This window comes from Ovis aries, chromosome 4 (assembly GCF_016772045.2).
Source record: "Ovis aries strain OAR_USU_Benz2616 breed Rambouillet chromosome 4, ARS-UI_Ramb_v3.0, whole genome shotgun sequence".
In the NCBI taxonomy this organism is placed as follows: domain Eukaryota; kingdom Metazoa; phylum Chordata; class Mammalia; order Artiodactyla; family Bovidae; genus Ovis; species Ovis aries.
Genome location: NC_056057.1, coordinates 94,483,760 through 94,510,004, shown reverse-complemented (window position 1 = coordinate 94,510,004; position 26,245 = coordinate 94,483,760). Strand labels below are relative to the sequence as shown.

At 56.1% G+C, this 26,245-nt stretch overlaps 2 protein-coding genes across 10 annotated transcripts in view; both read right to left on the bottom strand.

The window, feature by feature from the left end:
• FLNC (filamin C) overlaps positions 1–14,901 on the bottom strand; it is a 28,766-nt gene extending 13,865 nt beyond the window's left edge. For 2 of the 4 annotated variants that reach the window (XM_042248797.2, XM_042248798.2), the window contains exons 1-21: positions 14,334–14,901; positions 8,762–9,010; positions 7,134–7,231; positions 6,867–7,017; positions 6,655–6,773; positions 6,414–6,491; positions 6,041–6,203; positions 5,617–5,817; positions 5,176–5,241; positions 4,112–4,249; positions 3,627–3,753; positions 3,340–3,476; positions 2,929–3,122; positions 2,727–2,840; positions 1,956–2,099; positions 1,624–1,747; positions 1,314–1,474; positions 1,006–1,096; positions 730–899; positions 418–535; positions 61–323 (exon numbers count right to left, since the gene is read on the bottom strand). In XM_042248797.2, coding sequence (XP_042104731.1) covers positions 61–323; positions 418–535; positions 730–899; positions 1,006–1,096; positions 1,314–1,474; positions 1,624–1,747; positions 1,956–2,099; positions 2,727–2,840; positions 2,929–3,122; positions 3,340–3,476; positions 3,627–3,753; positions 4,112–4,249; positions 5,176–5,241; positions 5,617–5,817; positions 6,041–6,203; positions 6,414–6,491; positions 6,655–6,773; positions 6,867–7,017; positions 7,134–7,231; positions 8,762–9,010; positions 14,334–14,688 — 3,261 coding nt within the window. In that variant the 5' untranslated portion in view covers positions 14,689–14,901. The remainder of the gene's footprint in view (positions 1–60; positions 324–417; positions 536–729; positions 900–1,005; positions 1,097–1,313; positions 1,475–1,623; positions 1,748–1,955; positions 2,100–2,726; positions 2,841–2,928; positions 3,123–3,339; positions 3,477–3,626; positions 3,754–4,111; positions 4,250–5,175; positions 5,242–5,616; positions 5,818–6,040; positions 6,204–6,413; positions 6,492–6,654; positions 6,774–6,866; positions 7,018–7,133; positions 7,232–8,761; positions 9,011–14,333) is intronic. The other 2 variants (XM_027968788.3, XM_042248799.2) reach the window with 1 other exon arrangement.
• A 6,208-nt stretch (positions 14,902–21,109) lies between these two features.
• The window catches only part of CCDC136 (coiled-coil domain containing 136), a 28,138-nt gene continuing 23,002 nt past the window's right edge, over positions 21,110–26,245 (bottom strand). For 3 of the 6 annotated variants that reach the window (XM_060415110.1, XM_042248795.2, XM_042248796.2), the window contains one exon: positions 21,110–25,700. In XM_060415110.1, the coding sequence (XP_060271093.1) occupies positions 25,599–25,700 (102 nt within the window). In that variant the 3' untranslated portion in view covers positions 21,110–25,598. The remainder of the gene's footprint in view (positions 25,701–26,245) is intronic. The other 3 variants (XM_015095372.4, XM_042248794.2, XM_015095373.4) reach the window with 2 other exon arrangements.

The window sequence follows — 26,245 nt, the reverse complement described above, 5'->3', positions numbered from 1 at the left end:
CCTGTGAACTACCCACCTTCCCTACAAGCCCCCAGCTCCCACCCACCCCTACTTCCTCACCTTGGAGGGGTCAGGGGGCAGGACGCCCTCCACGGTGAAGGGGCTGCCAGGCACTGGGTGACCATCATAGGTGATGTCCACTTTGTAGGGCCCCTCCTCAGGGGGCATGTACCGCACCGCCTGGGTCTCAGCTCCACCGCCAGGCTCCAGCTTGCAGGGGATGGGTCGTCGGGAGGGAGAGGTCATCCGCACGTCCAGCTGGCCCTGACCGCCAGCCCCTCGTGTGTTCACAGAAAATGACTGTTCCTGCCCCACAGCCACCTCTGTGTGAAGGGTGAGGGACACGGTGAGCAGAGATTCCAACCCACCACCCCCCTCAACCCTCCTCACTGCATGGGCAGCTCCTGCCCCACTTACTGCTGTTGAGGCCTTGAACCTTGACTTTGCTGAGGTCCAGCGGCGGTGCCACATTCACCACGAAGGGGCTCTTGGGGACAGGGTCTCCACCATAGGTCACTGTCACCGCCATGTTGCCCTAATGGGTACAGCAGGACGTCAGAACTGCCAACATGTCCTCGGCGACACAGACCAGAGGCTCAGAGACCCAGGGCAAGAGAGGATGGGGAGGCAGGAAATGGGCCAAGACCCCAAACAGGCCCTCTGGGACTGGAAGAAGGAGCTCCACGCTCCCAGTCAGCCAGGACAGGAGGGCCGGGGGGCGGGGCACACCTGCTGCACGGCCGTGTACTTGACGGTGTAGGAGTAGTCATGGTTGTCGATGATCTCGAAGTCTCGCACAGCTTCTCCCTTGGCGGCCCCGGCAAAGTGCACGTCCAGCTTGGCCTTGCCAGCTCCCTTGGTCAGCACCGTGAAGTGAGTGGGCTTCCCAACTTCCACACCTGGAGCACCCATCCCGAGATGGTGGTGAGGGATTGGTGGCCATCCAGCCCAGCCCGGCCCAGCCCAGCCCGGCCCGGCCCAGCCCCGCACAGCCCAGATAGCTACCTGTGCGGTTCAGCCCAGGACCCTCTGCCTTGACCTTGCTGGCATCGTGGGATGGGTCCACCTTGATGTGGAAGGGGCTGGCGGGGATCTCCTGGAGGGAGAAAAGGCTTGGTCAGGGTGGACATGGACAGTGTCTGAATCGAGTCCCTTGTCTCTTTTGCTTCCTCTGAGGCACGTTGTCCACACACAGGAAGTGCTCAATCAGGGGCAGTAGAATTGTCCCCAAATGACAGCCTCTCAAGCTGCTGGTTGGGATGGGGTAAGGGGCTGAGGTTAGGGTTGATAACCAAAACCCACGCACAGGGTACCTGGTTGGCAAACAGCACCATGATAGTGTAGCGGCCCGCCCCTGGAGGTGTGTACTTGACTGTGAAGGTGTCGTTGTCATTCTTAATGATGTCAAAGTCAATGTCAGCCTCTGCAGGGCCCACCACGCCAGGGGCGCACTTGATGCCAATGCTCACATCGCCTGAAGGGAGGCAGGCACGAGGCCATGAGTCAGGGGCTCGGCAACCTCCTGCACGTGACGGGGACCACTCCGGGGAATAGGTGGAGGGTACCAGCGCCTCCTGCCCGGACACCCCCAGCCCCACCCCCACTCCCTGCTCCTGCACGCACCTTGCCCTGCCTCGCTGCAGTCCACCGTGAAGTAGGTGGGCTCATTAGCCTTGAGGCCTGTCTTCTCCACGCCGGGGCCATACACCTTCACCCGCTCGGGGTGGCTGCCCTCTCCCACGTTTACCTGTGGGGAGGAGTCGACGGTCAGCATGGGGCCCCTCCCTCAAGGTCCATCCCTTCCCCAGCACTTCTAGGCGTGGTCTTAGCCTCTTCCCAGGGGTCATGAAGTGGGGAGTCGGGACAGGGCCCAGGGACAGCCAACATTCCCCCGCTTGGGGTTCCACCCTCCCTCTGGGGTTGCTGGCAGGGGACATGGGGCTTGGAGGACACACCCGGAAGGGGCTCTTGGGCACGTTGACACCTCCCCAGGAGACGATGATGGTGTGCTTAATGGGCTTGGTGGGGACGTAGGAGCAGCGGAAGGTGCCGTCGCCATTGGGGATGACCTTGATGTCGATGGGGCAGCCGTCGGCGTCCTGTGGGCATCACCCAAAGCAAGGTTCTTAGAGCGTCCCAGCCGTCTCAGAGCGCCCACACCCTCTGCTGGGCTGCTTGCCCACTATCAAAGCCCCTCCCTGCAAACAGATCACAGACCTCCGACCACTGGAGCCTAGTGCCATGAGCTCTGGTGGCCAGGGCACACACTGGAGAGCTGAGGAACCAGGTTCGAGGTCATCTGTGTGACCTGGTCTCTGAGCCTATGTCTCCAAAATGTGTTGTCAGAGGAAAAGGCTCAGCTAAACCAATGTTCTTAAAACTGAATAAACAAACTTTCAAAAAAGAAACATCCTCCTGGACCAAAGAACATATTCGTTAACCTCTAGGGGTCAAAGAACACCATTTTGAGAAACTCACCTGGAAACCAATGTCTTAACCCAACCATCTTTAAATTGTAAATGATTAGCATAAAAATACATATCTGGTAAAATGTTTTTTAAGATTATCATCAATAAGAAAACACAAAACTTTAGACTTCCCATAGTTCAAATGGATTCATGAGAATCAGTCCTGTGATGCCTTGAGGCCCTTTTCTCTAACCTACCCTACCCTCCCAGGGTCCCCACTCTGGCAGCGAGGGGCAGAAAGATGGGGCAACATCCTACCTGGGCGTAGAGCTTCAGGTCTCCCTTGCCAGCAGCCCGGGCATCGATGGTGAACTCTGCTGGCTTGTCCACGATGCAGCCGGTGGGCTCCAGGCCGGGCCCAAAGGCCTTCACCTGTGCAGGGGCAAGAGTGGAGGGCTGGGTTGGGGACTGGAGGAACGTCTGTCCACCCTCCTCCCGGGTGCAGGAACTGGGGACACACCTTGTCCGGGAAGCAGTCGGGTGGAGCTGGCTGGATGTGGGCGATGAAGGGTGAGTCTCGAATGTCCTCGTCGTCACAGATCACGTGCACTGCGTACTCCCCGGGCTCCGTGGGCCAGTACCGCACGTCGCAGGAGCCGTCTCCCTTGTCATCACACTCGATCTTGGCCTGCGAAGGCCCCTCAATGGAGAAGCCTGGGTCAAAGGTGGGGGAGGGTCAAGAGGCACCAGAAGCGACTTGGACCTGCACCAGGCAGGTCCCTCATCACTCTCCCAGGATCACCACCCCATTCACACCTTCAGTGCCTGTCTCATCTCAACACTGGCCCAAATTCCTGCCTCCTGCCCCCCAGTCACTCCCCAGTGTCCCTCCCTCACACCACTCCCTGGAATTCCCACCTCAGCCACTTACCCAGTGTCCCCACCTCTGTGCCAATGGCCTCCACCACAAAGTCGGCTGACTTGCCCACCTGGCCAGTTTCCAAACCGGGACCCCAGGCCCGGACCTTCTGCATGCCTGCCTCTGGGCTCACCTGCACCTCAAAGGGGCTGGGCAAAGAGGGAGCTGGTGTCAGCGCCCCGAGGTGCGCCCACCAGAGGTACCCCTCTTCCTTTCGCTTGGAGCCCCAGGCAGCCTGCCTCCCTCCACCCACCCTGTGAGGGCCCGGACTGGAGGGCTCAGGGCTGCATGGTGCTCACCTGCGGGGAATGGCGTAGCCGCCCCATGTGATGGTCACCACGTACTTCCCAGGCACCACGGGGTAGTACTCACACTCGAACACGCCATCCCCGGCCTCCCGCACCTTCACCGGCTCTTCTGTGCCTCCTGAGGAGACGTGGGAAGAAGAGGGAGCAATGATCTGTGCATCGCCGCACCTCAGTCCCCTCAAGGACCCTTGGGACAGTGCTGTGGGACAGTCCCTGGCTGAGGACACCGCTGCTCACAGGCACCGTGGAGCAGGCACCGTGTAACAGCCTAGTGCAGCCTTCCCAGCTTGCAGCCTGGGAGACTGAGCCAGGCAGGGTGGTTCACCTGAGGTCCCACGATGTCAGTGCCTTTTTGGAGCCCCTCCCCCCAGGGGGGGTGCACAGTGCTGTCCTTGCCCTCAGGGGGTCAGAAGCACTGGTTGCCTTTCCTCCCAGCTCCCCGACCCCCCACCGTGGCCCTGGGCCCTGGTGCTCACTTGGTCCCTTGACTGTGACCTTGAGCTCCCCACTGCCAGCACCCTTGGTGAACACCTTGAAGTCAGCCACTTCTTTGACACGCACACCCTTGGGCTGCAGGCCCCGCCCAGAGGCCCGGCAGGCGTTGGGGTTACAGGCTGGGAGGAAGAGGAGAGGTGAGGTTGGGGGTGCTGAGGGGCCCTAGACGGAGCCTCAGCCCTTACCACCACTCATCCCCACCTCACTGTGTGCAGTCCTGCTGACCGACCTGCCCACCCCCATCCCTTTCCCCCAGGCACAGGCCGTGGCCTCATGCAGCCCTCCCCTGTTGCTCCCTGGTGCCCCCGACACAACTGAGAGCCATGCTGGGCAGGGAGTGGCCACAGCGCCCCCAGACGTCCGTCCCCAGGCTGGTTATAAGAAACCCTTCCCTCGGGGCTCCTCCGAGTCAGGGTCACCTGGGACAGAGGCCAGGCGGAGCCCAGAGCTAAGACAGACCAGGAGGGGCCTTTCATCCACTCCACGGCCATCCACCTAGAGCCATCTGAGCCTTCTTGGAGCCACCACAGCAGCTTCAGGAACCGAGTCATGCCACAAAACACTCAGCCACACCATGGAACAAGGCAGGGTCGTGTAACGAGAAGCCTGCCACAGACCACAGGCAATGCATGACGGTCAGCCTGCTGCGGAACGCTGCCGGTGGCAATGACTTTGCTGCCGAACACAGACCAAAGGACGGGGACCTCAGCCTGCCACAGGACACATAAAATGGCATGGAGCCCACGGGGCGCCACCCGACAGGCAACAGTGTATCATCCATCCAGGCCTGCCCCGGAACACAGACAAAACGGCCCAGTGTCCGGGGACTGCCACAGAACCCAGACCCTTCTCACAGAAATCACCAGGCCAGTCCCAAGAGACGAGAGCTGCCACAGAACAGAGGCAAAGGCGTGGAACCTGGGGCCTGTCACAGAATGCCACGGGAGGGGGGGCGACTGCACCCAGCTCGGGCCATGCCACACAGCACAGGGGAGGCCAGTCAGCTATGGCCATGCCCAGCCCGCCTCCGCTGGCGTGTACTAACGCGGCACCACTCTCTTGGCCTGGTGGACGATGGGCACGGAGGGGGCGGGCGGCGGCGGCAGGGGCTCTGAGTGGCGGAGAGAGAGTGGGGAGTCACTGCCTGAGAGCCTGGTGCAAGGTGCTCCAGTGAATATGCCCTTCCGCCCACATGGTCCGGTCGCTTCCCCCTCGGCCCTTCCACCGTGGCCCGTCTGGTATCCTTCACAGTGACCTGACCGTCCTCAGGGGCGGGGGCTGGACAGACGAGCTCTCAGGAGCCCCACCCTGGGCTCTTCTTTCTGCCCACTTTAAGCCTACAGAAGGCTCCCCCTGACCCCATCCCCACCCACCCCACCCCCTGGTTGCGGTGCTTCATTTCCCGTAAGTCCTCAGACTTGGTGGCAACACTCTGCATCCTGGCCTTTGGCGAGGGGGGTCACGGGGGTGGGTGAAGGGCCTTTACCTTCTGCCACGTGGACGGGGAAAGGACTGCGGGTGATGGGGGCTCCGGCGAAGGCCACGTGCACCGTGTGGGGGCCCTCCATCACGGGCCTGTACGTGCAGCGGAACGTGCTGTCGCCCTTGTCCTCCAGGGCCACCTCCACCGTGTCCCGCCGGCCCTGCGGGTCCACGATCACCACGGCAACATCCCCTGTGCCAGCCCCTGTCACGGCAACGGCTGTCAGCCCCTCCTGCTCGGGTTCCCTCACCCTGAGACCACGGCCCCCAGGCACCCCCTCCCACCCAAAAAAATAGTCATGGTGTGTCCCTCCTGCTCAGGCTCCCTCACCCTGAGACCACGGCCCTCTGGCCAGGCCCTGCCCCTGGCCCCCAGGTCCCCCACCATGAACAGTCATGGGGTGTCTGGTGGAAGGGCCAATCCCCACCTGCAGTGTAGATGTCAAAGTACGTGGGTTTGTTGGCCACATTGCCCACGGGTTCCAGGCCGGGACCACGGGCTGACACCTTGTTAGCATCTCCCAGGGCCATGCCCACGTTCACCTCAAAGGGGCTGCGTTCGATGTTCTGACCAGCAAAGAGCACGGTCACCTGGAGGTCAGAGGCCAAAGGTGAGCTTCTAGAAGAAAGCAGCTCTGAGAGGGGGGTTGAGGGGCGGGGCAAAGCCAAGCAGGATGAGAGGCGGGTGGGGCTGGTGCATGAGGGTGGGGTGGGGTGTGAGCTGAGAGAGGGGTCCAATTCAGCCAGATGCAAGGATGTGAATGGAGTAGGGAAGACACAGGAGAGCCTATAGAGGGATACCTTGTGCAAGCCGGCGACCTTGGGCACGTAGGAGACAGCGTAGGTGCGGTTCTTGTCATTGTTGGGAACCACCTTGGCCTACAGGAAGGGAAACGATCGGCCGTCAGAGCTCCTCCTGACCCCACGCCTTCTGCAACCCCCATGGTGAGGCCTCCCCCTTCTCCAGTGCCCCAGCAGCGATCTCCAGCCCATTCCACTGTTGGTCTGTGCTCTTGTCCGGTCTCCAGTGGCCTCTCCATACCTCCTCAGTGTGGCCCTCAGGATCCTCGATGTAGACCAGAACCTCGCCTATACCAGCGTCCACTGTCTGCACGGTGAAATGGGCAGGCTGCAGCACGGTGTTACCCTGGGGCTCGATCCCTGAGCGTGGAAGGCAGAGCCACGGAGTTTAGGGAGAACCATCCCAGGCCATGTCCAGCTGCCCAGGAAAGACCGTCAGGGCTCAACACATACCAGGCCCATAGGCGATGGCCTTCTTGGGGTTCACTTGCTTGGAGCGAACAGGGGCGCCAGGTTTGAGTTTGGCCTTGGGGAACTGGGACAGGTAGGTCATGACCGAATGTTCATCCACGTTGGGGTCCACGATCTCCTCGGGAGCAATCACCTGCCAGGGAGGAAGGGAGTCAGAAAGTGTCCTCTGTCCCCAGCATCCTGCCCAGGTAGCTTCACAGACTCAACCCCACCCCTGGCCCTCTCCGAGTCCCTTTGCTCTCCGCCTACCTGGGGCACCCCAAGCCAGTCGTCCGCCTGCTGCATGGCCTCCCGGGCGTTCTCCACAGGCTGGTTGGGGTCCCAGGCCTCCCAGTCAGGGCAGAGGCCTAGAGAGATGGTGGAGGGAAGCAGTGATGAGGGGGCAGCGGTCAGCCAGGACGCAGAGCACTTGCTCCACCAACACCCTCCCAGGCCGTGGGTTCACATTCCCTTCCCATACGGCCCCAGGCCCCTGACCAGCTGGGTTCCTGCTGACCCCCAACCTTACGGCCCTTTAGCTGGGATGCCCATTGCTGTTTAGACGCACTGCAGCCCTCCCGATCACCAACAATGAAGCCTTTCTGCCCCAGCTGACGCAGCCTGGCACCAGTCCTGCCAGCCGGCCTCCGGCCTGCCCAGGCCCCAGCACCCACCCTGAACACCAAACTCCAGGGAGCGCACCCCTCACAGACCCCCCGCCTCATTCCAGCAGCCTCAGAGGTGGGCAGTCCCCGTCCCACAAGTGCCTTTGACCCATCTCCTGAAAGGTCTCCTCACAGCTGCCCTGAAGCCCTAGGTGTCCATGCACTTCCCACATCAGCTGTAGAGCATAAGGCTCTCTCTGCTTCCTAACTTCCGCCTCGGGGAAATGAAGGGACTGAAGAGCTTGTTTGAGAGGCCGAGTTCTTTTTGGCCGCCCAGAACCCAGCCCTCCTGATGGGAGGACTGCTGAGGCAGCCAGGGGTCACTCCTGGGAAAGGGTGCAGGGGTTAGGGGGTGCTGGGTCCCAGCCAGAGCTGGAGGAGGAGGGTGATGCTCCCTGGCGGGGAGGGGACCAGCTCAAAGGCTGGAATCCATGACTGGCCAGAACAGCTGAGCTCACTGCTGGCAGTCGAGCCAACCGTGGGCAATGGCTCAGCAGCTGGGAATGCTTCCCAGGAGGCCGGTGCCCCCTCCTCCCACCCCTTGCTCCCCAGCTGACCCCAGGCTGGGGGAGGATTCCCCCAGGGGGACATGGCTCCAAGAGGTGGGGAGACGACAGATCATCTCGTGAGACGAGGGTCAGAAAGAGAGCTATACGTGGGGTACTGTTCTCATCTGTGATGTCTAAGTCTTCTCATGGGCCCTTAGTGGCCCCCGCCTGCCCAGGCCAGGCCTGGGTCACCTGGCACTGGGGCAGTATCCCACCAGCCTCAGACCACATCATCCTGGGCCTCAACCCCTTCTCAAAGCTATCCCAGGGGCTTGCAAAGAATAGCCTTCTCCAGGCCTAAAGTTCTGGCCTTCTCTCTATAAGTCCCACCACATTTTCTTTCTACTGGCTGAGCAGAAATGACCCTTCTGTAGCAAAATAGGAAGTTCATGAAGCAGGGAGCGCCAGGTCCCCACTGGCATCTGATTCAGTTCTGCCACAGATAAGCTGTGTGACCTTAGACAAGTCACTGGCCTTCTCTAGACCTCAGTGTCCTTGCCACTGCAGGATCTGGCAACTCATCGGGAAGGGTTCAACTCCAGCAGTGATCCTCAGCTGGAGCAGGCGGCCCTGATTCCCCCAGCCCTGGGACACACATTCTGACAAACACAAGCCTTGGCATCGCCAGCTCATCCCGCACCCCTTCCTGGCTCAGGGAGCCACAGTGTGCTGCTGGGCCACTCACCAGGGGCACAGTTGTCCACCAGGGCACCCAGAGCTTTGCCGTCCTGCCAGTCCCGGTTGAAGTTGGTGATGGGCAGCTGGGGCACCTTGTTCTGGATCCAGCCGAGTAGGCGCTGCTTGGGCGTCTGCTTGCGGGCATCCTCGTCATCCTCGTCCTCCCACATGGGCATAGAGATGGAGTAGTGTAGGATCAGGGTCCAGATGAGCCCCAGGATCAGCTTCAGGTTCCCATCCACGATGGCCTTGCTGTCTGCAGGGAGGAGGAGACAAGCAGGGCTCATGAGGGTCCCACTTCTGATGCAGCGCCCTCCCTCTCCTGGCCCAGCTTCTGAGGCTGCTGCTTGAGCGTTGGGTCTGGACTCCTCCTCCTGGAACCTACAGCTTCTCTGCCTACCACATTCTGCACCCCATAAGGCCCAGCCCTTGATTTATCTCCCACCCTCCTCAGAACATGGCTGCGTCCCAATATGTCCCTTGGGCAGGTACATTCAACTCTGACGGCACTTGCGTGGGCCTCCTATCAGGCTACAAGCATCTATACAGTTATGCAAGATTGTAAGTCTCACCACCCTTATGGCAGAAAGTGAAGAGGAACTAAAAAGCCTCTTGATGAAAGTGAAAGAGGAGAGTGAAAAAGCTGGCTTAAAGCTCAACATTCAGAAAACGAAGATCATGGCATCCGGTCCCATCACTTCATGGGAAATAGATGGGGAAACAGTGTCAGACTTTACTTTGGGGGGCTCCAAAATCACTGCAGATGGTGACTGCAGCCATGAAATTAAAAGACGCTTACTCCTTGGAAGAAAAGTGATGACCAACCTAGATAGCATATTGAAAAGCAGAGACATTACTTTGCCAACTAAGGTCCGTCTAGTCAAGGCTATGGTTTTTCCAGTAGTCATGTATGGATGTGAGAGTTGGACTGTGAAGAAAGCTGAGTGCCAAAGAATTGATGCTTTTGAACTGTGGTGTTGGAAAAGACTCTTGAGAGTCCCTTGGACTGCAAGGAGATCCAACCAGTCCATTCTGAAGGAGATCAACCCTGGGATTTCTTTGGAAGGAATGATGCTGAAGCTCAAACTCCAGTACTTTGGCCACGTCATGCGAAGAGTTGACTCATTGGAAAAGACTTTGATGCTGGGAGGGATTGGGGGCAGGAGGAGAAGGGGCCGACAGAGGATGAGATGGCTGGATGGCATCACTGACTTGATGGATTTGAATCTGAGTGAACTCCGGGAGTTGGTGATGGACAGGGAGGCCTGGCATGCTGCGATTCATGGGTTTGCAAAGAGTCGGACACGACTGAGCGACTGAACTGAACTGAACTGAGGGGCAGACACTGTTTTGTTTTGTGTCCTTTCTTCTTTGCTGTGATGTACAACAAACTGTACATATTAGAAAGTACAACTAGATACATTTTGACAATATGTGAAAAGTGAAAACGTTAGTCACTCTGTCATGTCCAACTCTTTGTGACCCCATGGACTGTAGCCCGCCAGGCTCCTCTGTCCATGGATTCTCCAGGCAAGAATACTGGAGTGGATTGCCATTCCCTTTTCCAGCGGATCTTCCCTACGCAGGGATTGAACCTGGTTCTTCTGCACTGCAGGCAGATTCTGCACCATCTGAGCCACCAGCGGAGCCCTACCTTTGACAATATGTGCATAACCACGAATCAAGACAGTAAACACATCCACCCTTCCTCAAAGTTTCCTTTCTTTTGTGATCCATCACTCCTGACCCTCCTAATCTATCCTTTGAGACAACAACCAATCTGCCCTTGGTGACTATACATTAGTTTGCATTTTCCAGTTTTATATGAATAGAATCATAGAGTATGTACCTTTTTTGTCTGCCTTCTTTCACTCTAGATACTATATTTTTCTCTCCATATATTCAGAGCCTAGAACTTAGTAAAATCTCAATAAATACTGGTTGAATGAACATTTTAAAAACTGAAGTTGGAGAAGACCTGGTTCCAGTGAAATTCTCCTTTGAATGCTATAAAAGGCTTTTGGAACAAAGTTCTGGGAGGAGGGGTTGGGGACAGTACACGTTCTGTTAATGGCAGGGACCAGTGAGATTTCACAAGAGCTCGGGGAGTGTTACCCATTTGGACTCAAGTCTCAGGAGCTGAGACTCTAGACCCATCCCCTCCCTTGATAAATATTACGGACCAGAACTCCAAGATTTGGGGGTGGGGGGCTGCCTAGTTCCCCTGTAACAGCCAGAGAGAAACATCCAGGAGCTGGAGGTGGTCTAGAGTATAGGTCATTGGAAACCAGCTTACTTGTAAAGGACAAGGCAGGCCTGAAATCCACCAGCTACCCTGAGCACTGCTTTCAGGAGGTTGGGAGGGGGTGACTCAGCCTTGTTTACTGGGGTTACCCGAGAGATGGGAAAGGGTGGTGTTGGAGGTGCCCCCTTACATATCTTTTCCTGCCCACCGCCCCCCCTCCAAATCTTGGGAGACAGCCTTTAGAAAGTTAAGATCCCAAAGGTGTCTCCCCTTACATATCTTTTCCAGAATGCGCCCCCACATACACCCTGTGCCCAGCATTTCCCCAGCCTGCCCCTGGAGGGGAATCTCAGTCTCTCTGTCCCTCTGATCTTGGGCTCTGGCCCCCTTGGCTCCCCCACCCTTTCACTGATTCATCCTTCCTTCCCCAGCAGCTCCCCAGGCCCGCCCCCTCTCCCCCTGGCTCTGCTGCAGCACAATGGTTTGGCAGCTTGCAGATTCCATGACACACTCACTCCCGGCCTCCCGGTGCTTTGGTGCGGTCTCTCTCAAACACACACAGGCCCAGGACACTTTCACACAGCCATGACACCCAGGGCCTCACGGCCTCTCACAGCCCTGACAGCCTACAAAGCTGGTGCTCACACACCCAGAAGTGCTTCTTGCAAACTGAAGCCAGATTCTTGGGAGGGAGGCCCTGAGGCCGCCAGGATCGCCAGGATTGGGAAGGGGTGGGGGGGCGGGTGAGGGGGGTCATTCATATTTGCTGCAGGGAGAGATTTCTCCCCAGCAACTGGCCCTGGGCCAGACAGCAAGTGGCAGGAGAGCAGTGGGTCCGGAGTCCCACTCTGGGAGCAGTGACCTTCCTCGCCCTCCTCCCCCTTGGAGGCCAGGCAGAGGAGGGGAGCTCTGCTCAAGCCAGGCCTCTTCCTTTGTTGCACCCCACTGGGGATACCACCAAAGGGGTGGGAGGAGCTCCAGAGCCAGTCCCTGAGGGCACCCCAGGCCTTGCACGGAGTGGGGGGAGAGGAGAGGACCAGTGAGGGAGGGGCCGGGACAGCTGCTGCCCCCTCCAGCCCCTCCCTCAGCGGTTGGCTCCAGGAGAAGGAATAGCAACTGGGGAACAGCTGCGGGACGGAGCGGCCTGGAGGCCTCTTTGTTCGGAGGGGCGGAGGGGGCGGTGCGGGTAAGGAGGGCACACCGCCCCTTCAACCCAGGCTGTGTACCCAGCCCTCCTTCAGAGGGACTGCTCAACGCCCAGCTCCCACTCCACTCCTGGAAAGGGATGTGGGGTGCCTAGAGGCTCACATTCAGCCCTGAGATGGTACCCAAAGAAGCCCCCGTCCCACCCCCTTCCCACCACTAAGCGGACCGAGGGAATCAGAGGAAGCAGAAAGGGGGAACCCCTGACACCTCCTTCCTGATGGATGGGTAGCTGCTTCTGTCTGTGCCCCCTCCCCTCCAGCCTCCGCCTCGGGCCCAGCAGCTGAATTGCTGACAGCTTATCTCATCAGCCGCGCGAGTCAGCCACTTGGCCCAAATGGGGAACAGTTCCCCGCAGGAACGGGAAAGAAGGGTTCCTTCCCGCCCCCAAGGCAGCTTTCCCTCCTTCCCCCTCTATTCTGAGCCGGCCTCTCCATACACAGTTGAGCCAAGCGGGCTGGAGCCAGAGGCACCACCGTGGGGGAGGGGAGAGGTGTGCACTCAGGAAGGATGAGGCCAGGAGAGGGGCCAAGCGCCCCCGCAGCGGGAAGGGGAGGGGGAGGCCAAGCCATTTCCTATAAAGTCTTGGTGAGGCCCCAGGCTCTCCCTTCGGGATCCCACCTGGGACAATCAGTCCCCGCGGTCAGATCGCAGCTGCCAGGGGGGTGGAAGGGCCCAGGGCTGACTCCTCGATGACCCCTGGCCCCCCCTCAACCACACACACTCGTGGGCAGCCCTCAGTCCCACTACACACACCAGGGTGGCCCCCTCCCCCACCCCCTGTCCTCAGCCTTGTCCTCTGGAAAGCTCAGAGACATCTGCTGTGTCACGGAGGCAGGGCTATTTCCAGGCCGGAGCGGGTGGGGTTGGGGGGGCAGTATTGGGGCAGGAGAGGGTAAGGCGTAGAGAGGACTGGACAGGGCCAAAGGGCCCCAGACTGACCTCAGCTACTAATTCAGGAGGCCCAGAGATGCCCTGAGGGAGGCTGAGGATGGACAGACCTTCAATTATCTGAAGAAATCTCTGGGGCAGCCTGGGGGTGGGCATTGGGCCCCCTGTGAAATTCCCCTTCTGGGGCCCTGGGGTGCACCTCATCAAGGGGCGCTTTCCTGAAAATCACATCAGGACACTTAAGAGCTCACCATAAGGGTAGGGGTCTTGCCCAGGCCCCCAGCCTGAAGGAGTGACTGCAGAGCTGAGAGGGAGCGGCCAACTCCTAGGCTCTCAGAACCCATCCTTGGCTCCCCCAGCTCCCCAGCTTGGAGTGCCTCCCCGCCCCCACCCAGTACTGACACACCTTCCAAATCTGGTTACACTCAATGACTTCCTCCCTTTTCCAGGCCTTGCCTCCCTCCCCTCAGCCCAGATCATTAGCTGTAGCCAATCGGGGCTTAGGGGGTGGGCTGGGGCCGGGAGTGGACGGGAGGGAGCCCCCTCCCTGGCCTACTGAAGCCGATGGAGGACAGGCAGGGGTTAAGGCTGCCTGCGCTCGCTCAGAGCCTTTTTAGGTTTCCGAGGCCAGGCCCTGCCGGCTCTGGCCCCTGGGCCTGAACCCAGCTGCCGAGCACATGCCGGCGGGGGGCCCGGGCCCCACGCCCGCCCGGCCACCCGCTCTCCCGCTCTCCTTGGGATCCCTGGGACCGGGCAGCGATGGGGACCTGCCTTCAGCCTCTCCTCCCCGGTGGAGGTGCTGGAAGACTGGGAAGCCATTTGCTTTGTCTGGGGTGGAGGGGGCGCCCCCGGGAATCGGCAATGAGCATTGATTGGCCCCATCCTCTCAAGCCTGGGCTGCGGGTGCGGGTGTCAAAAGAGGAGACGAGGGGGTAGAAGCAGGTTGGCCAAGAGCGTGCGAGGGGAGCTGAAGCTGGAGGGCTCAGGAACGGCCGGGGCTGGATGCCCCCGGGGGGCCCCCCTCGGGATGCTGGCCGACCAGAGCGGCGGGTGAAGGCAGAGCCCCCTCGGGGCTGGCGTGGGCGGGCTCCGGGAGAACCGGGTCAGGATCCTCCCCCGGTGCCGGGCCCCCCACCCTCGGCCCTGCCTCGGCTCTCCGCGCGCCCACCCAGTCCCGAGCACCCTGTCCCCGTGGGCCAGCCCCTCGTCGGGGCTCTGCCCCCTCGCCGCACGCACTGACCGATGGACACCAGCTTGATGTGCTCGCGTTCGAGGAACTCGAGGGCCACGGACACGTTCTCCAGCTTCATCTGGCGGAAGTTGGGGCGCGGGTGGAACTTGCGGTACATGCGCTTCTGGCTGAGCACCTCGAGCAGCGCGATGAGGCGCAGCCCGTCGCTGAGGTCGCGCTGCAGGTCGGTGAGGCGCTTGCCCACGCACTTGAGGTGCTCGTTGCACCAGCGCGTGAACGTGTTCTGCTGGATCTTCTTCCACGGCGCGTCCTCGGCCAGGTCCTTCTCCGTGGACGGCATGTCGTCCACCTCGTCGCCCAGGCCGAAGCCCGGGGCCTCGGAGTAGCCGCTGTTGTTCATCATGCTGGCGCGGGCTGGGGCGGGGGTTGGGGGCCGGCGGGGCTCGGGCTAGGGGGGCGCTGTCCGGGACGGGACCGGCGGCTGTGCGCTCCGCGGCTCTGAACTTCTTTCGCGCCCCTGGCTGGCGGGACTCGGGCGGGCCTCCTCGGCTCCTCGGCCGCGCTCTGTCTGTGTGTGTCTCTCTCCCTCCGGGGGCGGAGCGGTGCTCTGGAAAGTGCGGGCCGGGCTGAGGCGGGGGGTTTAAGAAGCCCCCGGGCCGCGTCCCCCCCGCAGAGCCCGCGGCCCCCGGGTCCACGTCAGAGCGCCGGCCTCCCAGGAATGCCGCCCGGCCCGCGGGTGGGGGCCGCGCCGAGCCCGCCGGCCCCGCCTCCCTCCCTCCCTGCCTCCCCTCCCCTCCCCTCCCCTCCCCAACGCGGCCCTCCGTCCAGGCTGGGGTCCCGGGTCTGCTACCTCGACCCCCGGCGAAGGAGGCTCTGGCCCGAGGCCGCCAAGCTGGACAGATGAATAGTGGAGCTGGAAAATTAGGGGGAGTGAGGGCTCCCAACACCCCAAAATTAAGCATCGCTAGTCAGAGATGAAATATATACCCCCCACCCTGCAGGACTAAAGAGATGCAAAGGGAAACTGAGGCCAGTGGTTAGAGCAAAACTCGCTGATCGGGTGTTGACAGAATTTTCTGGACTGGTTGGTGGCAGGGCTGTTGACAGGGCCGGGGAGACCTGGCTGCTAGCCCAGGGTATTGTCCACCTGCGGACCGGCAGGGGAAGTGTGTGTGCTTGTGTGTAGATAGACTGAGAGGAAGCGACAACTCCGCTGCAGGCCGATTAGGGAGAAGGCCTGGGGTGGGGGTGTTCCACATTACAGGTAGAAAAATCTCCTCTGCAACCAAAAAAAACACACAAAAAACCCCTCTGCAACTCCAGGGTCCCAGGGGAAAGACGGAGGTTACCCCTGACTCAGTATCCCTGTCACCAGTCCGTTTGTCCTCATCCTCTCAGAATGAAGCTGAGCTCAGGAAAAGTGTACCCAGTGAGTCACACTGTGACCCCTTCCCCCAAGTCTGACTCAACTAAGGTGACGCGAGAGGAGGCAGAGCCTCTGCCCTGTACTACCAGGGAGCCCCCTGGGCGTTGTGCCCATTTGGGCCGCTGGGCAGATCCTTCCAGTCAGAGGGCAGGTTAACCAGACAAGAGACAGAGAGCCCTGCCCAGAGCAGCCTCGGGGAAGTGTGATGGGGGCTGAGGGACATGGAGAGCCCTAGGGAGCCCGCCAGGAAGTCTGGGCAGGACTGGGCTCAGGGTAAGCCAAGGGCAGCTGACATCAGGGAGACTGAGGCACTCAGAGCAGCTGGCCTGGATGAGGTGAAAAAGTGGTAGAATATACTTACATAAAGAGACTATGTATTCTGAGATTCTGTAGGATAACATGTATTCCACACCTCCTGGTACCCCCTTTAGGCCAAGTTTCCCCCACTTTCCCATCCTTCTGGACCCTTAAATTTGGGCCCCAACTCAAGTTGTGTGATGACTGAAATTGGGCACGTTTCTGGTGAATCATTTGACCTTATTGCTCTTCCCCAACCAAGCCAAGTGAAAAGGGAAGGGATGGTGGGCATCTGAGAGGAGTATGAGGGAAGAAGTTCAGGAGCTTGGCGGGGTGTGTGTGTGGGGGGGGGGGCAGCGCTACTGGTGAAAGGGCTCCATGAATTATTTCTTCCCCTTCTCATCAGTTAGGGAGGGGGAGGAGGAGAGAAAGGACCAGAAAGAGAAAAGGGACCTGCTGTGTGTGACTTCAGGGGGGAGCTCTGGGGGCCCTGAGAGTGACAGGAGAGATATAAATAGCTTGGGCCCCGCGGCTCATGTTCTGTCGGCTGCCTGTGACGAGGTGCTCAGGAATTCCACTCTCCTGTTGGCACCCCCTTGCCTGTCTCCAGAACTCTCGCTCCCCCCATGCCACCTTTGTCCCGTGGCCAAGACCAGCCATCAGCCATCAGTGCTGTCTGTCTGCTTGAGAGGCTGAGCTCCCCTGTGGAGAGATGCCCAGCTCCTGGGGACACATGACATGTAGCTGGGTCTCACAAGGGAACTCTGTGTGTGTAAAAAGGCAGACTTCTGACACCCAACCTTAGGTGCCAGTTTGGGGTTCAATGATGAAGAAACTGAGATACATAGATCTGGAAAAGGATGGATCCCTCTCCCTGAACTCCTAGGGAGAAGAGAGAGGGATTGGGTGGTTTTGCTTGGAGCTGACAGCCTTTTACAAACCCTAAAGGCTCACAGTCTTGTTTTGAGGGTGTTTCCCAAGGTCCTCCAGTAAGTTGAGGTTCTCTCTTAAGGTGGTGGGAGTTCAGAGGGAAGCCAGCAAGTGGACAAAGGACTCCCCTCTCCCACTTCTCATTCCCTCTCTTTGGGAGAGGTCTGTGTGCAGTGAGTGAATGGTTAGCAGAGGGTGCCCGGTGCCAAGGATGGTTCCCGGCACCCTTCTCACACCTCCCCTCCCCCCTCACCCCAGAAACCAGAGCCCGTTGCTCTCCAGGATAAATCAGGGCCTGACTCAGGCCCCAGCCAGCCAGTCACAGTCAGCTACCCAGGCACAGGTTGGTGACTCAGCCCTCAATATAGCCCATGAGCCCGGGCCGGGCCATGAGAGCTGGAACAGGCCGTGCACAATGCTGGTCCTGGGGCCTGCCAAGCGGGGGCCCCCTCCCGGAAGAGGGCTGATGTGCTCCTCTCAGAGCCAGGCAGGGGCTCCTGGAGGGGCTTACGGGGGCTTTCATCAGCTGAGTATTTGGGGGCTTTGCTGCTGTGGCTACAGACTGTTTATAGCCCCCTGACTCACCACCCGCTGACCTGTCTCAGGAGACCAGGTCTGGCCTTTCACCTGGCCCTCCCTTTCCTACCAAGGGGCACTATTTCTCTGCCACCAATGCTGGCCATATTTAACTTGAGCTGAGAAGCATCTGAGTGAGCGAGTCCATGTCTGAAGGGCCATGTCTGAAGATCCTGTGTTTCCATAGTCACCTGTGATGGCACCAGGCTGGCCAGGCTTCCAGCGGGCACTTTGTTCAGTCTGTGATACTGACATGGCTCTGGCCCAGGTGTGGTAGGGTTGGGAAGGTACCTAGGCTGAATTCCAGCCTCTTCACCTCTGGTTCTATAGCCATGATCAGGCAATGTAACTCTTTGGGCCCTCAATTTTCTTATCTGCAAAATGGAATTAATAGTACTCTCATATGGATTTTTTTTTAATGAAGATGTAAAAGTAGATAACAAGTGAAATGATTAGCATGGTGCCAGGCAGCTAATAGGTGATCAGAAAAAACAGTTTGCATCCTCTGCTGGTATCCTGGGGACCATGTGGGTTCTAGTGAGCTGGGCCCTCCTCACAGCTACCTCTGCCCCGTGTGGCATCCACTGCCAGCATCTTCCTTGGCTCCCGTTTCCTTCCTTGCATCCTAACACTCTACCTGCCAGAATCAGAGCCAGAGAACTACTTACAATCGTTAGATCCACCCACCCTGCCTCCCAATAGCAGCTGGTCGTGGACAGAGGTGGCAGGTGGTATGCCTACCACGTGGCCTGGGAAGGGAAAGCAGAGGGGGGGCCTGTGGTGCAGGGAGAGAGCAGAAAGGAAGCAGTTACATAGAGGGCAGTAGAGGGGGGAGATGGAGGCCCCTGGAGGTGTTTTGAGTCCTTGGTTCTATCTGTACCTGGGCCAGGGTGCGTGCTTGCCTGTGACATCCCTGTAGATTTAAAGCTAATTCAAGGGACTGTTTAACATTCACCAGGTAGATCTCTTTAATCTACTCTGGTGACCGTGCACCTGCAAGACCAGAAAGCAGAGTCCACATCAACGAAGAGCACGGTCTTCTAAGATGAGCCCACAGGGGCAAGCGTCCTGAAGGGAAGAGCTCTATATTCTAAACAAAAGGACTGAAGAAAAGGACTACTTCCCTGTCATTGCAGGTTCTGGGTTTGGGCCTGAAAAGGACCAGATGAAAGTCCTTAATGGAGGCTGACTGCCTCCCAGAACATAACATCCATCTTGGCTTCAAATTCGAAGTTAAAGCAGTGATACTCAGTGGTAGGTAATCTTCCAGTCCTTTCCACCGCACGTTCTCCAGCCAACTGGTGGCTGGACTAAACTGGATAAAAAGCACAGTCTCAACAAGGGGACAGGGTAGCAGGTAGACTGTGAAGGAATTTCGATTAGGTTACAACTGAGAATACACAATCTAATATAGTTGAAGGCAGTGCCGCTCAGATTTTTTTTGTGCATACTAATCAACTGAGGATCTTGTTAAAATGTAGATTCTGTGTCTGGGCTTGAGCTAAGGGGCTGAGATTCTACCTTCCTAATGAGTTAACAATGCTCATGCTGCTGGTCTGTGAGCCACACTTTGAGTAGCAAGGGGCCAGTCCCCTCTAAATCCCTGTCTTCAAAGAGGAGTCATTTAGAGGGAGGCAAAAGGGACCTGTGGCACTGCCTTCAATCTGCCTATGTGCAACCCTGTGTATAGGGGCTGGTCACCACTTGGGCCCTGGCCCCAGGTCTCCTAGGGGTCCCAGTCAGCCTTGCCACTCCTCTGGGCTGCACATAATTTTAAAATCTCCTAATTCTAAATGTCTTTGCTACTCCCCCTAGGAAAAGACTGTGGAAGAAATGAATTCATTTAGTGCTCAGTGGTGCCCAACCCAGTATATAGGTCCCCCCAGTGATAGGTATGTGCTGCTTTGGATATTTGGAGAAATGAAACAAATTCCATTGCTATCAAGTAGAAAGGAGGCAGAGATAAGAGTCCCAGGAAACCAGCAGTTATGGGGACCATTGTCCACCATGGTGTATGAATACACTTGGGGACTTTTATTATTAATTTATGCTTGTGCTGGGTCTTTGTTGTTGTGTGTGGGTTTTCCCTAGTTAGGGCGAGTGGGGGCTACTCTTCATTGTGGTGCGCAACCTTCTCATTGTGGTGGCTTCTCTTGCAGAGCATGGGTTCTAGGGTGCATGGGCTTCAGCAGTTGAGGCTCGCGGGCCCTAGAGCACAAGCTCAGTAGTTGTGGTGCCTGGGCTTAGCTGCTTCACTGCACGTGGAATCTTCCTGGAGCAGAGATTGAACCTGTGTCCCCTGCATTGGCAGGCAGATTCTTATCCACTGTCCTACCAGGGAAGTCCCTGTGGGTTTTCACATGGTAACATCCATGATGAGAACAACAACCTATCACAAAGGGTTCTGCAGGAATGAAGGTCAACAGGAACGCTCATAAATTATTCTCATCATTCTGCTTGTTCCCACTTAGACTGACTCAGTCCTCTGCCTTGCTCCAAACTTCAGGAGGCTGGCCTTGAAGGACTGTCACCTGGGCACCTCTGCTCTCTGGCTGCTAGCTGGGATCTGCCAATGAGACACACCAACAGAGAACTGGCAGGTGAGAGGAGGGCGGAGTAGCACATACACTCCCCATCTCGCCGTGGCTCTGACAAAGGTTGCAGCCCCTGTAGCCACTGTGTGTGCCTGGCCCACGCCAGGTCTCCAGCTCCTGCTTCCTCCCCTTCCCCCTTCAAGCCCATGATGGCAGCATTTTTCCACTGTTGCTGGTGCCTGGTGCTGGCTTAGTTGTTCAGTCGTGTCCAACTCTCTAGGGCCCTATGGGCTCTAGCCTGCCAGGCTCCTCTGTCCGTGGAATGTTCCAGGCAAGAATGCTGGCATGGGTGACCATTTCCTACTCCAGGGGATCTTTCCAACCCAGGGATCGTACCTGCTTCTCTTATATCTCCTGCGTTGGCAAGTTGATTCTTTACCACCAAGCCACCTGGAAAGCCCACTGGCACCTGGGGACTTCGCCGTTTCTTGTTGGTTCTCCTACCTCTGCCCTCTGCATATAGTCTGTTCACTGAAAACTCTTCAGTTAAAACTTTTTTTTTTTTGGTCTGCACTACATGGCTTGTGGGATCTCAGTTCCCCAACCAGGAACTGAACCTGGACTGTGGCAGTGAAAACCCAGAATTCCAACCCCGAGGCTACTGGACTCCCTTCAGTTCACTGCTAGGAGCCTGGATGATTTTAAGTCATCTCTGAGGGTAAATAGCTCAAGAAGTTGTAAGAACTAAGCCATGAAGGCCCACACACAGGTCTTCTCAGGGCATCCTCCTCACAGGGTCCATGTGGCCCCCCTCACACACAGCACCCAGATCATTCAATTTCTCTACACTCAAATGAGTTCCTGGAGATTAGGGTGAGTGTGGACAGAACAATCCATTTGTGACTTGGCTGGCCACACAAGGAGCTGACCTCATTGCTGAGGTCATTGGCAGGGTTAGAAATTGTAGGCAGGAGCCAGACCCTTAGTGAGTACCTGGTTAGAGGGGAATCACTCTGTGCTGGTTGTGTTGTGAGATGCTGAACAAGTGAAAAGCCACAAAGTCTCGTAATTCAGTTGACATTTAATTACAAGGAACCCAGGTTCTTAGATAGGGCAGGCGATGGGAGCCAGCAGTTCCCCGTAAGCCTGAATGGTGGAGGCTAAGGAGATGGGGACAACGCGGAACACATGGGTGGGGTGGGGTCGCTGGCAGTGTGTCCTGCCCAAAGCTGAGGGTAGTGGCCACTGGGAGTCTGCCCCCTTGGCTGGCCCGGGCCTGCCATCACTCCATGAGGCAGAACTCTGTCTCCTGCGGTCGCATGTTGGGTAACACATACAGAGCCACAGCTGCAAGAGCCAAGAACACCACAGGCTTCCACATCCCAAACATGTTCTGTGGGGACCAAAGACAGACGGTGAGTGCCCAGCCTTCTGAACCCTTCCCTAAGCCAGAGAAGGCCCTGCTGACTGGTGCTGAGAGACACCTCAGCAACATCATTATGGTCCAGTCTCTCTTACCTCCTGGGTGACCGCTGCAGACAATGAGGGCTTAGCCCCGGCACCACTAGGTATCTGGAACAACACTATGTGGATCACCTGAGTGGGCTGCCTCTACTCACGTCCCGTGGTGGAAAGAAAACCAGCCCCTGTGTGTAGGAGGCAAGCTCAGGAGCAGATTTTAGAGCATCCAAATGGTTGCCACAAAGGATTAGATGCTATGGCAGGAAGAAAGAGGGTAACTTTGGGTCCTTGGGAGAAGCAGAAGCATCATTAGCTTGATGGAGGAAAAGTGAACTCAGAGTCAAGAAGGAGGATGATAAGACGGGGGGAGAAGTGAAGAAACTGCACCACGGAGTATAAGCCAACGTGAGGTTCTCATGCCGCCCAGACTGTCTGTGGAGGACAACGTCCTTGAAGGATGAATTCAAGGAAGCCGGTCACTGGCCCTGGGAGGCAAACACCAGGGTCATCAAAACACCTCCAGTCACCGGGCCTGGTGACTGGCTTCCTGAGCATGTGCTGGAGTTGCTGAGGCTTCCAGACTCTGCAGACCACAGCAAATCCTGCTGATTCTTGGGACCGAAGGAAAAGCATCACTCAGGGAACGTGACATCTTGAACAAGAAAATACATATACTTGGGAAATTGTTCTTATTTTATATTCCTTTTTTTTTTTTTTAACTTAGAAGACAATTTGGATTTTGAGTCATAAGTATAATGGCATTAGGCATAAAGTAACAGAAGAATGGTTTTAGGTAAGGACAAAGAATAACTCACTACACTAAGGATGCATTTGCTCAGGGAAAAATGGGTCTAAGATTTTTTTCCTGGGGAGTGCTGCCTTATTTCATTGTGGCATCACCGTTATACCTTTTAGGTGTACTATTTTCACATTTATTTTCTGTTTGTCCTATTGTTTTCTGTTCTGTTGTTCTCCTTTCTTGCCTTCCTTGGGTTAATTTAAAAGTAATTATTGAATATTATCTTTTGGCCATACCTCTGTATTCTAAAAAGAGGATTTTTAAGCCAAGTATAAAGATCAAAGAAAATCTCCTACCTTTGTAGAAATAGGTACTGAGAAGAATAGAAGATGTGAAATGAAAGAAAAGCAAAACCATGTTGGAAGTGCAAATACAGAGTAATTCATGTGAGAAGATAACTGAAAAGGGAGCTAGTAAAAACATTTATTTACTCAGATGCTTACAACCTAACATGCATTGTGAAAAATGTCAGTCTGGGACTTCCCTGGTGGGGCAGGGATTAAGAATCTGCCCTGCAGTGCAGGGGATGTGGGTTCAGGACCTGGTCAGGGAACTGAGATCCCATGTGCCGCAGAGCAACTGAGCCTGTGAGACACAACTAAGACCCGACGCAGGCAAATAAATTAAGAAAAGAAAAATATTAGCCTGATGTTCTTAAAGGAGGAAAGAGCTGAACCCATAGATATGAACTGGTGGCCTTTTACACTGGGCAGAGGCGAGACTTTAGACTGGCTGAGGGGAGGGTGGGTGTGGATGTCCCTAAGGAGTGAGTCATGTCAGGCTTTCCTTTCAGACTGCATTACTGAATTGACTGATCAAGGAAACCCGTGTTTTGGGGACTTAATCAAGGTGTTTGACAAGATTTTCCATGCTATCCTTGGGAAGAATATGAGAATCCAAGAGCAGGCTGACAGCAGCCTGCTGCATGAGCACTCGCGTGTGACCAGTGAGCCTGAGAGCCTGCAGACGGCCTCCAGAGGCTTGCCCTCCCCTCACCTGTAACTCAGGTGAAGATGAGATGGTGGCCGGTCATCCCTGAGCATGAGGTGAAGCTGGGAGTGAATGTATTTTGAAACCACAGGGCCAAGAGAAAAACAAAAACAACCTATAGGTGAGAACAGTGGACAATGGACTAGATTTCACAGAGCTGAATGGAAAATTCTGTCTTGGATCCAAAAAATCAACTTCAGGCAGAGGACAGGGAAAGAATGCTCAGCATATGCAATGTGCAAAGGGGTTTTATAAACAATACATGAAATAAGTTAGCAATGTGGTATTAGTTAGCATGAGAGCCAATGAGATCTGAGGCTGCACTAAGAGGCTGCTGAATGGTGTTTTCCTAATTACTTGGAAGTAACCAAGGAAAACTGCTCAAAATGAGGAGAAATACAGTGAAACAGGATGAGCATTCTTTTTCATTTCTTTTTTGGGTCACACAGCATGGCATGTGGGGCCTTAGTTCCTCAACCAGGGGCTGAACCCACACCCTACCTGCAGCAGAAGCACAGAATCTTAACTATGAGACCACAGTGAAGTCCAAGAGATTAGAATTTTATCTGATGCTAATACTAAGACCTTAGAATCGGATTCACAACTTACTGGCTGTATTACATAACCTCTCTAGGACCTTAGTTTTACCATGTATAAACTGACGATAGCTACCTTGTTGGGTTGTTGCGAGAATTAAATGAGTTGATACTTACAAGGCGATTAGAACAGTGCCTGGCATATCGTATGCATTATGTAAGAAGAGTATGCGCTCATTATTATTTTTGTGGTGTTCTATCATTTATAAAATATTTTCATATACATGAATTCATCTGTTCCTCATATGAGGAAGCCAGAGGACTTACCATCTTTTGCTTACATTTGAAGAGACTAATGTTCAGATTATCCATTTTGCCCAAGACAGACTCAGCCAACGTCCCTGCCACACTTGCTACTCAACTCTGAAGCCTCAGTTCCTGGATGGGGGGCGGCATACTAGGGCGCAGCCAGGCTCTGGGCTAACAGGTTCCTCCCAGAGGACCCTTACCCAGGAGTTCCTTCAGCTCCCTTGGACCAGGCCTGGTTGGGTGTGAGTTGGTGAAAGGTTATGGCTGAGTGCACTGGGTCTCATCCCACAGGGAGGGACTCAAAAATCCGGGAGTGTAGAGGGATAGAGTCCTCACACCAAAAGAGTTAAAGACCATCCAAGAGGAGTAACTAGAAAGTCTAACAGAAGGGAGGAGACGGGTTGAAGAGAAAATAAAAGGTGAGGAGGAAAACAGGAAGGAGAGAAGAGGAAACAGAGATAAATGCTACGACGAATGGTCCAGCAGTTACTCTGAACCTGCGTGTGCTCTGAGCCAACTGCACTCCATTTACAGGGATGTTAGAAGAGAGGGTGGGCAATGGAAGTGGCAGGCGGAGGATGAGAAAGGAGCCAAAATGGGCCAAGGGAGAATAGTTTTTGGGTTCTGGAAGGGTTCTACCTTGGGCTGGTCTACATTCTACCTCCTGAACTTGGTGTCCTGTTAACAGATCAGATTACGTGGACTGGTGCCCAGAATATATCAGTTTGGTTCCCTGAGAACACGGCATCTCTGGTGAATGGAAACTTTTCACCAATACCACATCCTCTTCAGAAAGTCTAGCTTGGGAAGCCAATCACAACAGAATCTGACCCCCCAAAAGAGATGTGGCTTTCTTTTTCTGATTTTTTTTTTTTTTTTTTTTTGGAGACCAGAATTCCCAAACCAGAGAATGTCTCAGTAGGAAGTATATAATATGGTGGAGTTTGATGCCAAGGCTGACAGACAACCGAGACTGCCCTCATACAAATGACCCTGGGGCTCACAGCTCTCCAGACCTCCTCTCTCACCCAAGGGGGGAAGCAGTAATTAATGGTTATAGTGAGAATTTAGCTCTAGGGCTAAACAAAGACAAAGAGCAGCCAGGTGAGCCTTGCAGTCAGACATCGCTCATTGGAAGTAGCTGAAGGGGCTCTGGAAGCAGCCACAGGGCTGCAATCATCCGGATTTTTCCAAGCCAGAGGACAGAAACTCAAACTGTGTCAATGGTGAGCATTCCAACTCCCCACACATTAGGAAGACATGTTCCAAGATGTTATGGGCTTTGTGGTAGCCCAACGGGAAGCCAGGACTAACACTCAGTCATTACTGTCGCCTATTGTAAAATGGCAAAAGCAAGCAGCAAGCTGCTGACAGAAAGGGTGAAGAGGAGAGGCCAGGGCAACCTGCAACCCCCTCTATCCCTCGGAAGGAGAGGACGCAATACCAGTACCTGCATTAGGACGACGTCTCGGCCCACCAGCACCAGAGCAAAGCCGATATGACCACCAGGCCTACGAGAGGCAAGGAGAAGATGGGGGGATCGGGGGTGGGGGATGACTGCAACATGTCAAATGAGGAAGAGGCACGAGGAGAGACCAGGAGATGAGAGATGGTATAAAAAGACAAACACACATGAATCCAACAGATAATGAAGATGATAAAACAAAGGGAAGAGAGAAAGAGATCAAAAGGTTAAACAACAGGTCAGCAAGAGCAGTGGTGTTTCTTTTCCACAACTCAGGCCTGGCTCTTCCCGCAGGTGGCCTACAGAAGACGCAAAATTGAATGGGTTAAAAGCAGCAGCTTAGGTCCAATTCGGGACCAGGTTTCTGGCTTGTCATATCCCACTTGTATCTTATCAAGCCAGGGTTATCTGCAGCGAGACATTTCTTGTGGATCAGTACCTCTGGGAAGTAAAGCTCCAGGGGGTAAAGCTGGGCGCTCCAGATGTGCAGGATGTCTGCTCCGCTTGGGTCACTCTAGGAAGGGCAGTCTCCTGCTAGGCTGCCTGGCCTTTTGTTAGCCGTGTGTTCTGGCTGCTTTCCACCAAGTCTGTGTTCTGGGCTCTGGTCCCTACCATCCCCTAGGAGTCTGATGCTGTC